The sequence below is a fragment of the Candidozyma auris genome, chromosome 3, assembly GCF_003013715.1.
Source record: "Candidozyma auris chromosome 3, complete sequence".
In the NCBI taxonomy this organism is placed as follows: domain Eukaryota; kingdom Fungi; phylum Ascomycota; class Pichiomycetes; order Serinales; family Metschnikowiaceae; genus Candidozyma; species Candidozyma auris.
Genome location: NC_072814.1, coordinates 1,941,686 through 1,954,766, shown reverse-complemented (window position 1 = coordinate 1,954,766; position 13,081 = coordinate 1,941,686). Strand labels below are relative to the sequence as shown.

Here is a 13,081-nt window from a genome sequence, read left to right as displayed (position 1 = left end):
TCAACATCGCTTGTTAATCTCTTCATTCTTCAGTGGTCCCTCCTCTTGACTGGCCACTTTTCTTCGCGGCTCCCCTCGTGCTTTTGGCCCCGCTGGGTCAGTAAGATGAAACTGATCACACAACTTTTTTGTACACAATTAGAATCCTCATTCGGTTCATTGACGTCGATCAAGACAAAAAGCACTCCTTCAACTGACCCACCTTTTTGCTACCATCATCATTTCCTCGCTTTTCCTCTTTGACCCCGACTCGGACTCGGAACGGCGTTTTCGCAGCCACCACTTTCAGGCATTCACAAACAGGTATACTCTGCACAGTGCTGCAACACCCTACCCACTTATTTCCCCAGGTCATCTGCAACCTGCCTTCCTTTCATTTTTTTTTGTTTGTGGTAACGATAAATTGGCTTGATTTTTTTTAAAATATTACATATAGTACGCTTCAAGGTGTCGCCTTAACTCTCCCTCCACCTGCCTACACCCGCACCTTCCACGATGTTATCCTCATCATCGACTTCCCTAGTACTGTTCTACATGGGCCAAACCCTGCTGAAAGCCCACCAGGCCCTGCCGCTGCACGACTCGAGCTACCGGCTCCACACCAAAGAAGATGATAATCTTCGACACCAGGACGATGCACATTTCGATGTTCTCAGAGCTCCCTATGCTGCTGAGGAACTGCTTCAAGCGCTGATGTACGACCACTCTTCCAGCAGAGGGCTCTTTTTGCTGCCGGTGGTGACCAACGATTCGCTGTTTCTGCTGAATACGGCGTCCTCGGTCACCAAAGACTTCACCTTGGTGGATCCCAATGACATGGACGAGACCAAATCTGAATCTTTCTCACCTTTGCTCTCTCTCCCCATGGAAATCTTATACCAGATCGTCGAGATTGTGTATTACGACGAGACAACGTCTTCGATCCCTGCTAATCTCGAGAAGTTCCTGAAAACCATCCCTGTCCTCCTGAAGACCTTCAATCAGTTGGCTATGCGTTTCCTCTACAAGTACGCCATCTTCACTAGACCCCATTCTTTCGACAAGTTTCTTCAAAACATCTTGAACCAACCTGATCTAGGCATGTACGTGGAGTTTTTGGACTTCCAGACTTTCACGTCCATTGGCCTCGGAAGGACCGGAAGAATGAACCAAGAGATTCAGATGGTTACGTCTCAGACAATCGAGTTGGCTCTTCGCATGTGTCCCAATTTGATTGAGTTCATGGCCTCTGAAAACATTCAAGACGACATGGACGTGACCGTCTTATCCATGCTATTCAATCACCTTCCCAAGATACAAGCCATGGACTTCTGTGGCGCATCTCTGAGTGCTCTTGCATTGGCGTTCAATGAGCTCCAGATCGAAAACTCCGACGTTGCTGGACACGAGTCCATGACTGACAGTTGCCTGACTCTCTCGATTAAGAAAGGCTCCCTCAACAACCTCTTCAAGATATCCTTCCATGACTGTTCTAATTTGGCTCCTTCAGTTTTTGAGAAGCTCCTCCCACATTTCATCCATTTACGTCGCCTTGACCTCAATCATACATCCATCACATCTAGCATTTTATTATCGCATCTTCCACATTCTTGCAGACTCACACATTTATCGCTTGCGAGATGTTCAAAGCTCACCACCAAAGACTTAATCAACTTCTTGGTCAACCATCCCGCTGTGGCCAACGAGTCACTCCAGTGGCTCAACTTACAAATCGACCCAAACGTGGTGTCTCCACTTTCGGAAGTGTATCTCTTGTACGTACTCAACCACCTCAAGGCTCCCAACTTACAGTATTTCAACTTGGGTGGCTTACCCGTTAACAGTCGCATACTCAAACTTATCAAGAATAAGTTTGTCAAGTTGGAAAGCTTGACGATATCTCATTCCACAGTCGAGATTTGTGACTTAGAGGATTTCATGCACGAGAACGATACCATTAAGTTCTTGGATCTTACGTCAGTCAAAGCTTTAGATCGTTGGAAGTTCACCAACTTTTTGAAGACATGCTATAATTCCAATCTTCAAGCCATCGAGTTTGACTACAAAGTTTTGTACGACGTGACTGGTGGCAACTACGTCAGAGTCGACGCCGTGCAAACTGACTTCCGCATACTGGGTGATCCACAGCTCCCACAAGTCTGGAGGTTTTACGATAACGAGGGCCGCAGAGCTTGGATATACAAAATAGACTCCTCAGATCCCCTGTACGCTTCAATCATTTCTGGAAACAAACTGAGGAAAAGCTTTGCGTCAAACTTAGTCTACTACGATTTGGAAACAGGTGCAAAGATCGAAACAAAACTGGAAAAACCAGCGTTTCTCAAGTATGCATCGCGCAAAGTGAACTGCTCTATTGGCTACTACAACCTTAACAACACTAAGAAGAAAAAGTACATAAAGGGCGAATTGCACGAGCTGGTGTGGCCGGTGGAGTTCAGTCAAAGGGGCATTTACAACTATTACTCGCTCAACGTGAAGTAAATCCTTGTTGTCAACACTTCGTGACGACGTATATCATTGCATTTAACGATTTTTACGACTCATATAAGCTTATTCATGAAAACTTTAGGAAGTAGTTATTGTAGGCTTGCTGATTGCCCTTCTGAATTATTTTACCGAATTTCCCGAGCCTAAATTGCATAGAGATTCATGCAATTCGTGGCTTTCGTGCCAACATGATGAGCTTATACCAACAAAGCATCTTTTTCATTGTCTCTGTCAACTTGAACATGGCACTAAAAATCTGAAAACTTACGATCTCTTCATTTGGTTCTGACATTTGCCCACATAGTTTGTTCGCAACCTACCGTAATACGCAACAAAATATGATCAAATCTATCAAAGCATTAGAGCTCCACCACTCAATTTTTCCATATGAATACATTTAGCCCTTGAACGCCTAGAAGATTTCTTAAGAAAGAGAATGTTCAGTTTTCCCGATTTTTCCAGGTCCACTGGTAGATCCGAGGCACGTAAATTGTGGGGAAAGAGGATGCAGGGCATATATGGAAGCACCTTATATACGTTCGAATGTATCTCTTTCTTCTCCCAAAGTTTCCATGCTTGACGTAACTGATATCAGAAATCCTTTAGATACCAAGGCAATTGAGCAATACTTGACGAACCTTCCATCTTCTGCTACTAGGGGCTCGGAGGTACCGGAGTTTAAGGCACCCTTCACTATCAAGCAATTCAGGTTTGGCCAGTCGAACCCTACCTACTTGATTATAGATGCAGCAAATAAACACTACGTGTTGAGGAGAAAGCCTTCTGCTAACAGCAAGCTTGTTTCTCGCTCAGCCCATGCAATTGAACGTGAATTTTTCATTCTTGATGGAATATACAAGTGCAACAAGTCTGTGCCAGAGGAAAGAGCTGTGCCAGTACCAAAGGTCTACGTGTTATGTGAAGATGAGTCTGTGACAGAGGCGGTCTTCTATGTCATGGAGTACATCGAGGGCCGCCCTATCAAAAGACCTGATTTGCCAGGTGTACCTGAATCAGAGAAGGCTAAGTATTGGGATGCCATTATGACTACCATATCTTCCATTCACTCGCTTGACGGAAACGAGCTTGTGAAGTACCTTCCTGCTAAACACTTTCCACAGTTCCAGCCAGAGAAGCTCACCAAAAGTAAAGGTGGCCCCAGCTATTTCCAGAGACAGATCAAGACTCTTAGTGGTGTCGCTCAGTTACAATCGAAGACGGTGGATCCCATTCCAAATTTCGAGTCACTCATAAGGTATACTGCTGAACATGCCCCAAAGGATCCTTCTAAGTTGACATTGATCCACGGAGATTGCAAGATTGACAACTTCTTGTTCCATCCTACAGAGCCAAAGATTATTGCAGTGTTAGATTGGGAATTGTGCACTTTTGGGCACCCCCTTTTTGACTTGGCCAATTTCCTTCAACCGTTTGAAATGCCAAATGAGTTAAACAACGCTTTCTTCCGCCCTGACAAGGTCAATATGGGAAGAGAAATCCCCGGCTCAAGGGACGCAGTGTACGAGAAGTTGCGTCTCTACCAAAAGAAGTTGGGTTACCCATGGAACGATGATGTTCCCAGTAACAATCCAGTGGATTTGTGGACATTGGGTGTCATTTTTGGAATTTTGAGACTCTGCGTGATCTCTCAGGGTGTGGCCATGAGAGTTGCAAAGGGTACCGCAAGCTCTGCGAACGCAGCTGGGTTTTCAAGCTTGTACATTCTTCTTTCCGATTTGGCGATGGAGATCATCGACAAGAGCTCTAAGTTGTAGCGGCGCAATAAACATTATAGACATATGATAAATGCACGGTTTTTACAGTACGGAGAAATAAGTGCCTACAGATTGCCAAAAAAAATCGTAATTAAAATCATTTACTGTGTTAATGTCTACTTATAGATGAGAGCTGTCAAATCATCTACATTTAAAAAATCGTATTTGCATTTCCTTCTCAGATTACTCTTGAGCTTCAAAAAGATAGTTGCAAAATCGTCAGTTGCAGCCACATATTTATGTAAGCATGATGGTCAGATGAAAGGGCATCATTGTGGTGGAACAATTTAACATAGAATCTCTTTGCAGCCTAAAAGGCTCTATTTGAGCAGAATACGTTACCATCGGCTGCTAACTTTGAAGAGGCAGAATCTGATAACGAGTTGATGTCACATGCAAAGAGAAACTACCCGATATTGAAAGAGAATAGCTATGCATTATGATAAAGGAACCTTATTGGACTGTTTTTTTCCTAAAGTCCATTAGAATTGTCTCTTGAAGAAATCTCTGTAGGTCGTGTGAATTGGGCTCACTCGAACTTCGTGGATCTTGCATACATACGCTTGGAACAGAAATCTACGCTCCACTTTGAGCTTCGTAATCTTCACCTTTCACGTTTCTTTCTTTTAGATGTCACTCATTGGCTTCTCGGAAATACAGAGCAAACAGTATCCTAGAAGCATCATTCGCTGTCCTTTTGACAATTGCAAAACGAGAATCATACTTTTGAATGAAACTTTAGCTCAAAGAAGAAGGGAAATCGCCAACGCTCCAGCTATGGCGCAAGAGTCCAGAAATTTCTTTGAGCTTGATGATGTTTGGGACTTCGACAACATCGGCGTTTCGAAAGCCGCCCCACAGCTACAGTCCAGCCTGAAGGTTGGTGAGATAGAGAAAGTTGAGCGTCTTCTCATCTGTAGTGAGTGTGATAAGGGTCCCTTGGGATTTGCTGGGTTCCGAAACCCAGAAGAAACAGACGTCAAAAAGCTCTGCTACTACCTCTCATGTGAAAGCGTTGCTTACGAGGAAATCAGGACGTAGATACAGGTGTTTCATAATAGTATGTGTATAGATAAACTTACAACTTAGGTGCGGGCTTGAACTCGTCAACAATACCGTTGGCAATGTGTCTGGCACAGGCCATGGTAGATATCATAGGGTTGGAACCGGAAGCGGTGGGCAAGACACTTGCGTCAGTGATGTAAACGTTGTCACTCTCAAATGTACGTCCTCTAGGGTCACACACACCGTACTTGGGACCCTTGCCGCTCATACGACAGGTGGACATCTGGTGGGCAGAACCGTATGTGGCACCGTAGTTGGACAACGGTGTCTCTGCTGCAATCTTGCGCCATGCCTGGTAGTCAGCGTCGTGAATGCTACGCTGCTCCTTTGGCTTGTGACTGATAAATCTCTTTACTTGCCATGATGGGTGGATGATCTCCTTACCACCCTGGATGTAGATAACGTCGGCAGTGACAAGGATAGCCTGCAAAATAGCATTACGGTCAAACTTGTTGATGTCATATTCAATTACGACTTTTTCAGGCTTTTTCTTATCGTAGGTGACATAGCCCAGGGATGTGTCTCTGGTTAACAAAATGAAGCAAGCAGCACCCTGGTACTTCAACAAGTCCTGACGTAACTGGTTGGAAGATTCCCATGGTTTAAACACAGCCTCAAGCATAGGAGTGTGCAAAAGTGTCTCTATTTTGGCACCGTGAGCCTTACCATCGAGATCATCCACCTTGGTGCACACCGTTGTCATGATGGAGTTGTAGTGAGGATTAGTCTTTAAGTCAAAGACACCAGTCACGGCGGAGATAGGGTGCAACTTGAGGTTCTTTCCAATATGCTTGTTGCGGAAGCCCGATTTTTGAAGAAGCACTGGAGAATGCAAGGAGCCGCAAGCAAGTATGAATCGTCTGGGGCCCTTGATCGTGAATTTGTTACCTGTTCTCAAGTCCACACACTCTATATGGGTGGTGATATTATTCTTGTTGCGAACCAAACGTTCTACGCTGACTTGGTCCATAAACTGAGCGCCATTTTCTGAAGCCGAACGCAACCAGTTAACCATGGAGCCTTGCTTGACTCCCCACTTGCACCCCAAGTGACACATTCCACAAGAATGGTTGGTATGATTACCGTTGTTTTGAGGCACCTCCTTGACTGGGTAGCCGAGCTTTTCACAACCATCAAGAAGCGTCTGGTTGGAGAAGGAATGTGTAATATGTTCTGTAGAGGCCCCCATTTGCTTGAGCAGGTACTCCATGTCGCTGTCGTAGACGTCGGTGGCGAACCAGTCCACACCGAAGTCATCGTACCATTCTTTTCTGACCTTGAAAGGGGTCTTCAAACACGCAGACCAGTTGACTGTCGAGCCACCTCCAAAGGTCGAGCCAGCTAGAACTATCGTCTGCGAGTTTCTCGTGGGGACCTGGCCACCTCCCTCGTAAAGAGCGTTCCAACCCGTTATTTCGTTGAAGTTGAACTCAGATGGATGGTAGTACTTGCCCTTTTCAAGAACAAGCACCTTCAAGCCACTTTCAGCCAAGGTGTGAGCGGTGACACCGGCGCCGGAACCGGAGCCAATGATCACAGCGTCGATGTTGGGCAAGTAGAGCTCGACGTTATCAGACTTTGGCGGATCCATCATCGTGTACCTGAACTCGTCAGGCTTGTGGCCCTCGTACAACACTTCACGAACATCTGTATCGGGAACGTCCAAGGCCTCCTTGTGGATTTTAGGTGCCACTCTCTGGTAGGTCGACACGGTCAAGTTGAACAAAAGACGAAAGATTCTCTGTTTGGCCTGGATAGGCGAGTCTCTCCAGGATCTAAGCATGTTCTCTTTTTGCTCATCGGTCATGTCCCTCACCAAGGTGGTGGAGCCTGTGATCACGGGAGCCAAGATCCTCAGGTCCAAGGCATTCATCAAGATGCCAAAGAGACGCACCGACTCCGAGGTGTTGCTCAGAATAGCGTCCTTGATGAGCTCACGGAAACCCTCCATTTTCGAAGGGCGCCCTACTTTGGCAACGTACTCATCGATTCTCTCCTGGGGGAAGTCCTTGTCGACGTAATCACGAATCACCGCCGGGTCAACCTCACGAACAAAGCCGTCGGCGATGGCCATGAACACATCCAAGTATTTTTCCTCGACGGAGTCCGGAAAGAGGCCCATAATAACACTTTGCTTAGTTGGTCAGTTGGTTAGTTGTGGTTAGTTTTCCAGTGAGTAGTGGAGCTGGAGAAGCAGCGCTTTATATAGGACGTCCCCACATTTGCGAGCCTGTGAAAAGCGCTGGTAGGGAAGCGAAGGGCTTAGTGGCAGGAAGTGAGCGAGGGTGGGATTCTGCACACCATAGTTAGCACAGAGGCTGAAGTGGGCCGGAGTCCCTTGGGGCTACTTTTTTGGTGCACATGATGGAATTGGCTGCAAAATCGACTGATGTTCCTGAAAAGCGCACATGAATTTGGAGGAGCCTCGAGGCAGCGATGGTGAGGGCTCTTGACAGCAAAACAGGTGCACACTTTGAAATGAAACTGGACTTTGGGGTAGTGTCCAAGTTCCTGGGGCCTTTGGGATCTCCCGTGCTAGCGAGAAGCAGGTTTGTCTCTTTGTTCTCCTCCTCCGCGGATATTAGGTAACTCCGTTTCTGGGGAGGATCGCGAGCGATCGTATGTTCTTGTTGCAACACGTGCAATTGGGGCTGGGAAAGGTGGCACAAACACAGGCGGTGGATTGGGAAGTGGAAGGCGGCGTTTGAGAGGTGCGCTTTGTATGGCCTCGTGAATTGTCCAAGTTGGGGAAGCGTTTTGCTCGTGCTGATAGGCAGCAGCGATTTGTGCGTGGTCTTTTTGTTGGCACTTTTCGCAGCCAAAAGACACAAAAGCGGTGGTCACTCCATAAAGTTGAAAGTTGCCCTTGGAGCGTCTTGTGGGGATCTAATCATAATGTTGCTGAGATGGTGACTGTGCACTTTTCTTTCTAGCAGAAGTAGCAGAAACTGACATCAGTTCTCTTGTTTAGCACATCTTCACTTGGGTGGAGCTCTAGCAGAAACTGACTGCGTAGTTCCAGCAGCACTAGCGCATGGAGGGGCGGGTGCAGATGGAGTCTCCTCTCTTCACTTGACAACTACCTCCGGGCAACTCAACGGTGATAGTCTGAGAATTCTTTTGTAACATCATCAATAACTCAGCTTTTGTTAACGCCGAATCGCTGCTCAAGCTTTCTAAACTCCATCTCTATGTTTTTCCACTATCAGACCTGAGCATCTCTCCCTCTCTTCGCCTTCTTCTCCCATGTAGTGAGCACGGTACCGCTTTAAAGCATGTCCTTGTGCTCTCCAAGCAGGCACTTCAAATAGGTAGTCTATGGCCTCCAACGGCACACCCTTGGTCTCTGGATAGATGAAGTACACCACTGCCGGAAAAACCACCGAACACGCTCCAAACAACAAGTAGTAGCCGTACCCAATGGCATCGATCGCCTGGCCTGTGAAGTGGCCAATGATGAAAGCCCAAAACCAGTTGGACGAGGCATTGACTGCCTGGGCCACAGTACGCACAGATTGAGGGAAGATCTCCGAGCAGATCACCCACGGCGTTCCGTTCCATGTCATTCCGTAAAACACCGTCCAGATGTAGAGGAGACCCTGGGCAGCTTTACCGCCTGGGGTGCTGCTGGTATCGCCACTGGCAAGCTTTTCGGTTGGGTTTTCGATCTTTACGTATGCTCCAATGTACCACATACAGATGGAGCACGGGAGGGCTATCCAGATGAGACATGCTCTGCGGCCAACTTTATCCACCAAGAAGAAGATCCAGAAAAGCGCCGCTGCTGCTTTGAGAACACCGAAGATCCCCGTAGAAAGAAGGGTGCTGTTGGAGCCATTGACGCCTATAGACTTGAAGATGGTTGGAGAGTAGTAAGTGATGGCGTTGATGCCAAACCCATTTTGCATCATGAACAACGCCGTGCTGAGAATCAAGCGGTACACAAGGTGTTTCCTGGTGAACATGGCCTTGAGGGGAGCAAAAAAAACCCGTCCAGTGACAGCGAAATTCTCCTCGATCGACGTACACATGGTACTCATCTCGTACACAGAGTAAGGGTGGTTGGGCAGAAGCCCCGTAGATACGCCAAATTCTCCCTTGCCTGGTCCATGTTACCCTTGGCAATGAGATAACGGGGCGACTCTGGGAGAGCCACCGTGAGGGCCCAAAAGAGCCCCGAAGGAACAAGCTGAATGGCAAAGGGAATGAGCCACTGCTTTCTAGAAGGCTCAAGGTTTTCAAGCACACCGTAGTTGATCCAGTAGCCCACCATGCCTCCAACCTGCCACGCTATTTCCCAGCATCCGACAAGTTTGCCTCTGATAGCAGCTGGAGAGATCTCTGAAACATAGATTGGCGCAAGGCCCAGACAGCCACCAATACCTAGGCCGGTAAGAACCCGTCCAGCGTAAATAGCGCCCAACCCCCGGTCTTTGTTGGAGATCAACGAGATGGCAGCGCCAAACGTGAGAAAAAACCCCGACAAAAACAACCCAACACGACGCCCAAGAAGCTCACCCACCGGATAAAAGAATAGACATCCAAAATAAGCGCCTGCTTGAAACACAGACACAACGTTCGACGCGATGTCTGTCTGCTTCGAGGAGGACATCTGGTTGAAGCCAAACTCCTCTCGAAACGATTCAAGGGAAACCGTGCCTCCAATGAACCCCGAATCGTACCCTATGATGGTTGCAGCAGAAGCAGCAGCTATAGCTACAAGAACTAGCTTGTAGTTGTAGACTTCCTTGGGGATTGAAGGAGCCAGACCGATCTTTTCAGGCACTGGCGACGGCGACTGTGGCCACAGCAGTTCGATTTCGATGAAATTGACCGGGTCCTTTTTTTCGGACATTTTGAGCGGGATTTCCAGGAGAGTTTTTGGGCAAGCAGTGGATGTGAAAAGTCGATTTTTCACCACCATCTGCCTCTGCATCTCCTGCACTGGTGTGGAGAAGCCGTTAACGGAGAGAGTAGCAGGGATCCGAAACCGGTAAAAGAAGCGAACATACGGTAAAAGAACGATTATAAAGGCAAACAAAGAAACGTTGCCTCATGCTGGAAAGGCTGGTTGATTAGGAACACTATAATGTATAAAAATTGTTGAGTCCTGGACCATTGGAATGGGGAAGCTGCGTAGCGCGAAATAGAGTGCTTCCTTCGCTGCGTTAGTAGCTATTGTTCCTCCTAACTAAAAAGAAAAAAAAAAAAATAGATCCACAAACCCCGCGAGTTAGGCGAGGTTACAAAAATTTATAGAAAAAAAAAATCCGATTGGTTGGTCCAGTATGACTGTATTTGTTATCCAGGATTTTTTTTGAGTGGAACTGCTCGTGCTGTATGACTCACTGAGTCTGAAGATCTTGGCTGCACTTTGTGCTCTATCTTCCATCGCATCTCTGCTCCCCACACCGAGTGCGAACAAGTGAACAGTTTAATTTGCATGCTCGCCTCAGTTCGAATTTTCGTTTTGGTGTTGTGAGTATTAGGTAAAATGTACGAAGTTGGTGAGATTGGGTCAAGAAATTTACGTTTGGAGAACCTAGGTAGCCTTGGCAACGAATCTCAATTGATTCAAGCGATCTTTCAACCTTCGCACCAGTATGCTAGCCGTTTCCCATAGCTATGAGATGTCGATTTTGGAATTGAAAGTATACATCCTCAACCTCATGGAAACACAATGCTTGATCACGTACGGAATTGCAGCGTATCAAAAAGCGGCCAGCTCAGCTCTCTGAAGTAAACCATTTATGATTTGTCCATTGACTCGTCTTGCAAGAAATGCTGGTGGGATGGCGTTGATCACGCATTGCTCCAGAGAAATAATGTTATCGCTTTAATCGGTCATACAATTCCACTTGAACTGTTTACATCTTTGCACTCGCAGTCCTTGAAAACACAGTGTATATGGAGTCTCATTTCAAAGCATACTGTACTATCTAGGGCACTTATTCATCCTGGACCAAATGGCTGCGAAAAGATATTCTCCTATGATATGCCTTCTGCGCTGACACACTTTCCAAACTCAACTCCCATCAAAACAAATATGATATATTGAGGCTCTTTCTACGCAACATATACTTAGCGTCTAACCTGTTCAAATTTTCCCATTTACAGACCGCTATCTTGTATCCCATGCTTCTATCACCTGCACCCTAACACCATACTAGAACCCTGCGATGCCTTGCCTTTGGCCATGGACTCTTTGGCAGGGTATTCATCAGACGAGGAGCCCGAAAACCTGCAGACCCAAAAAGAGCAACAGCGGCTTCCTGATCCCCAGAGCTTTGTAACCTACTCGCAGAACTTCTCCATGAAGCGTCTCGGATTACACTCCGCATTCGCATACCTACCGTTGAAGCTTAGAAGCGAAACCAGAGTCTTGCTTCGAGAATGTTTCCAGAACGTCCTTGAAAGTGTGTCAAAAAAGATGCCTTCAGTCAAAAGTAGGTACTACTTCCATTCTACAGAGCAGCGGCGGAACCAATTGGTGGGACGCTATTCTCTACTGAACAAGAACGCTATGAACGATATTCACATCACTTTGTTCCCAAACATTTTCGGCGAAAGAAATAAGATCAAGAATTTGGTGAGACTAGTTGAGAGAAACTTGAAATCGGTCGAGCCTCCGGCCGACTTGTTGGCCACGAAGAACCTGAATTTGGGTGTGATGATCCCTTCGCAGGACAAAGTGGTCTCTCTTCGCGTGGACACCCAGCTTTACGCTTATATGAGTTCACGATCAGGTAATATATTCATTGCTCTCAATGTGTTTGGACCCACGCGATACGTTGAGCTGCCGGAGAAGTCATACCTACGAAGTCTCACCAAAATGATTCATGATCAGGCTGAAAAGTCGCAGGTTCGATATCAGTGGGAGAACTTTATTGGTGGCAATATGGAGATCAATAAGAATGACGGGCTACCGGAAGTGAACTATCACTGTCTGATAATCATTGGTGAGGTCAAGCTTTTTGAGAATCGTTTAACGACAGAGGAGTTCGCAGAGATCCAGAGGAATATACGGGAGTTGGACATCTCAAGCATAGCGAACAAGCTCCGGTTAGAATTTGACCGGTTGCTTTTTTTTGGAGACGGAATTATGCGTGGTGATTTCCCGTTGCTCCCAAACATGCCATTATCGAAAGATGTCCTGGGCAAGAACGTCAAAGAGAAAAGATCACGGACTCGCTCTCGTCAAACCTGAAGGCGATGGTCAAGGGATGGTGATAATAACGCCATTTTAGGAGTGATGTGGAGAAGAGGCTTGATGGGCAAAACCAGACAGCTGTGATAGGATAGCTTATAGACCACGCTCACTGGCCACCGCTCCACTCCGCCCCACTTTGAATAATCGAAAAAGACGAGGCAAGTGCAATTACTATAACTGCTCGTCCCAAAATCCTCTGCGATATTCCAGGGGTTGTGGGTTTTCTTGTATTCAGCCACTTGTCGATGAGTATGCTTCTCGTATAAAATGGCTGCGAAAGCCTTTCGATGAGAGATTTCACCCAAGCAACCATCCCCCCAGCCAGCTCCACCCAGCTTCACCAGAGCCTTGCGTTCGCAGAGCAAAATACCATAGAAATAGACCCATCAACCACCATACAATCTCCACTTTTCTCGCCTCTTCTCAATGAAACCTTCTTCTACCTTTTTGTAGCTGCTGCGTGGAAACCTTACCCTGTGCATATTTGCACCCACCGGGCGCTTCTATGCTTCCTCTGCCAACACAGCAGAAACTCAACCCAACC

At 46.7% G+C, this 13,081-nt stretch overlaps 7 protein-coding genes across 7 annotated transcripts; 4 read left to right on the top strand and 3 right to left on the bottom strand. All coding sequences in view use genetic code 12, as the record gives it.

Annotated features, from left to right (window-relative positions):
* Positions 1 to 534: 534 nt before the first annotated feature.
* CJI96_0003518 (uncharacterized protein) lies at positions 535 to 2,481 on the top strand (the record flags this gene model as incomplete). Its single annotated transcript, XM_029032649.2, has 1 exon — positions 535 to 2,481. One exon carries the CDS (start codon positions 535 to 537, stop codon positions 2,479 to 2,481), a length of 1,947 nt encoding a protein of 648 aa, XP_028892964.2.
* Positions 2,482 to 3,059: 578 nt separating this feature from the next.
* Positions 3,060 to 4,262, top strand: CJI96_0003517 (uncharacterized protein; the record flags this gene model as incomplete). Its single annotated transcript, XM_029032650.2, has 1 exon — positions 3,060 to 4,262. The coding sequence occupies one exon, from the start codon at positions 3,060 to 3,062 to the stop codon at positions 4,260 to 4,262; it is 1,203 nt and encodes a 400-aa protein (XP_028892965.1).
* Positions 4,263 to 4,892: 630 nt separating this feature from the next.
* On the top strand, positions 4,893 to 5,303 carry CJI96_0003516 (guanine nucleotide exchange factor DSS4; the record flags this gene model as incomplete). The annotated part of the gene is made up of 1 exon (XM_029032651.2): positions 4,893 to 5,303. One exon carries the CDS (start codon positions 4,893 to 4,895, stop codon positions 5,301 to 5,303), a length of 411 nt encoding a protein of 136 aa, XP_028892966.2.
* A 37-nt stretch (positions 5,304 to 5,340) lies between these two features.
* On the bottom strand, positions 5,341 to 7,449 carry CJI96_0003515 (uncharacterized protein; the record flags this gene model as incomplete). Its single annotated transcript, XM_029032652.2, has 1 exon — positions 5,341 to 7,449. The coding sequence occupies one exon, from the start codon at positions 7,447 to 7,449 to the stop codon at positions 5,341 to 5,343; it is 2,109 nt and encodes a 702-aa protein (XP_028892967.2).
* Positions 7,450 to 8,503: 1,054 nt separating this feature from the next.
* On the bottom strand, positions 8,504 to 9,292 carry CJI96_0003514 (uncharacterized protein; the record flags this gene model as incomplete). Its single annotated transcript, XM_054702128.1, has 1 exon — positions 8,504 to 9,292. One exon carries the CDS (start codon positions 9,290 to 9,292, stop codon positions 8,504 to 8,506), a length of 789 nt encoding a protein of 262 aa, XP_054558103.1.
* A 71-nt stretch (positions 9,293 to 9,363) lies between these two features.
* Positions 9,364 to 10,182, bottom strand: CJI96_0003513 (uncharacterized protein; the record flags this gene model as incomplete). The annotated part of the gene is made up of 1 exon (XM_029032653.2): positions 9,364 to 10,182. The coding sequence occupies one exon, from the start codon at positions 10,180 to 10,182 to the stop codon at positions 9,364 to 9,366; it is 819 nt and encodes a 272-aa protein (XP_028892968.2).
* A 1,341-nt stretch (positions 10,183 to 11,523) lies between these two features.
* On the top strand, positions 11,524 to 12,534 carry CJI96_0003512 (uncharacterized protein; the record flags this gene model as incomplete). Its single annotated transcript, XM_029032654.2, has 1 exon — positions 11,524 to 12,534. One exon carries the CDS (start codon positions 11,524 to 11,526, stop codon positions 12,532 to 12,534), a length of 1,011 nt encoding a protein of 336 aa, XP_028892969.2.
* Positions 12,535 to 13,081: the final 547 nt, after the last annotated feature.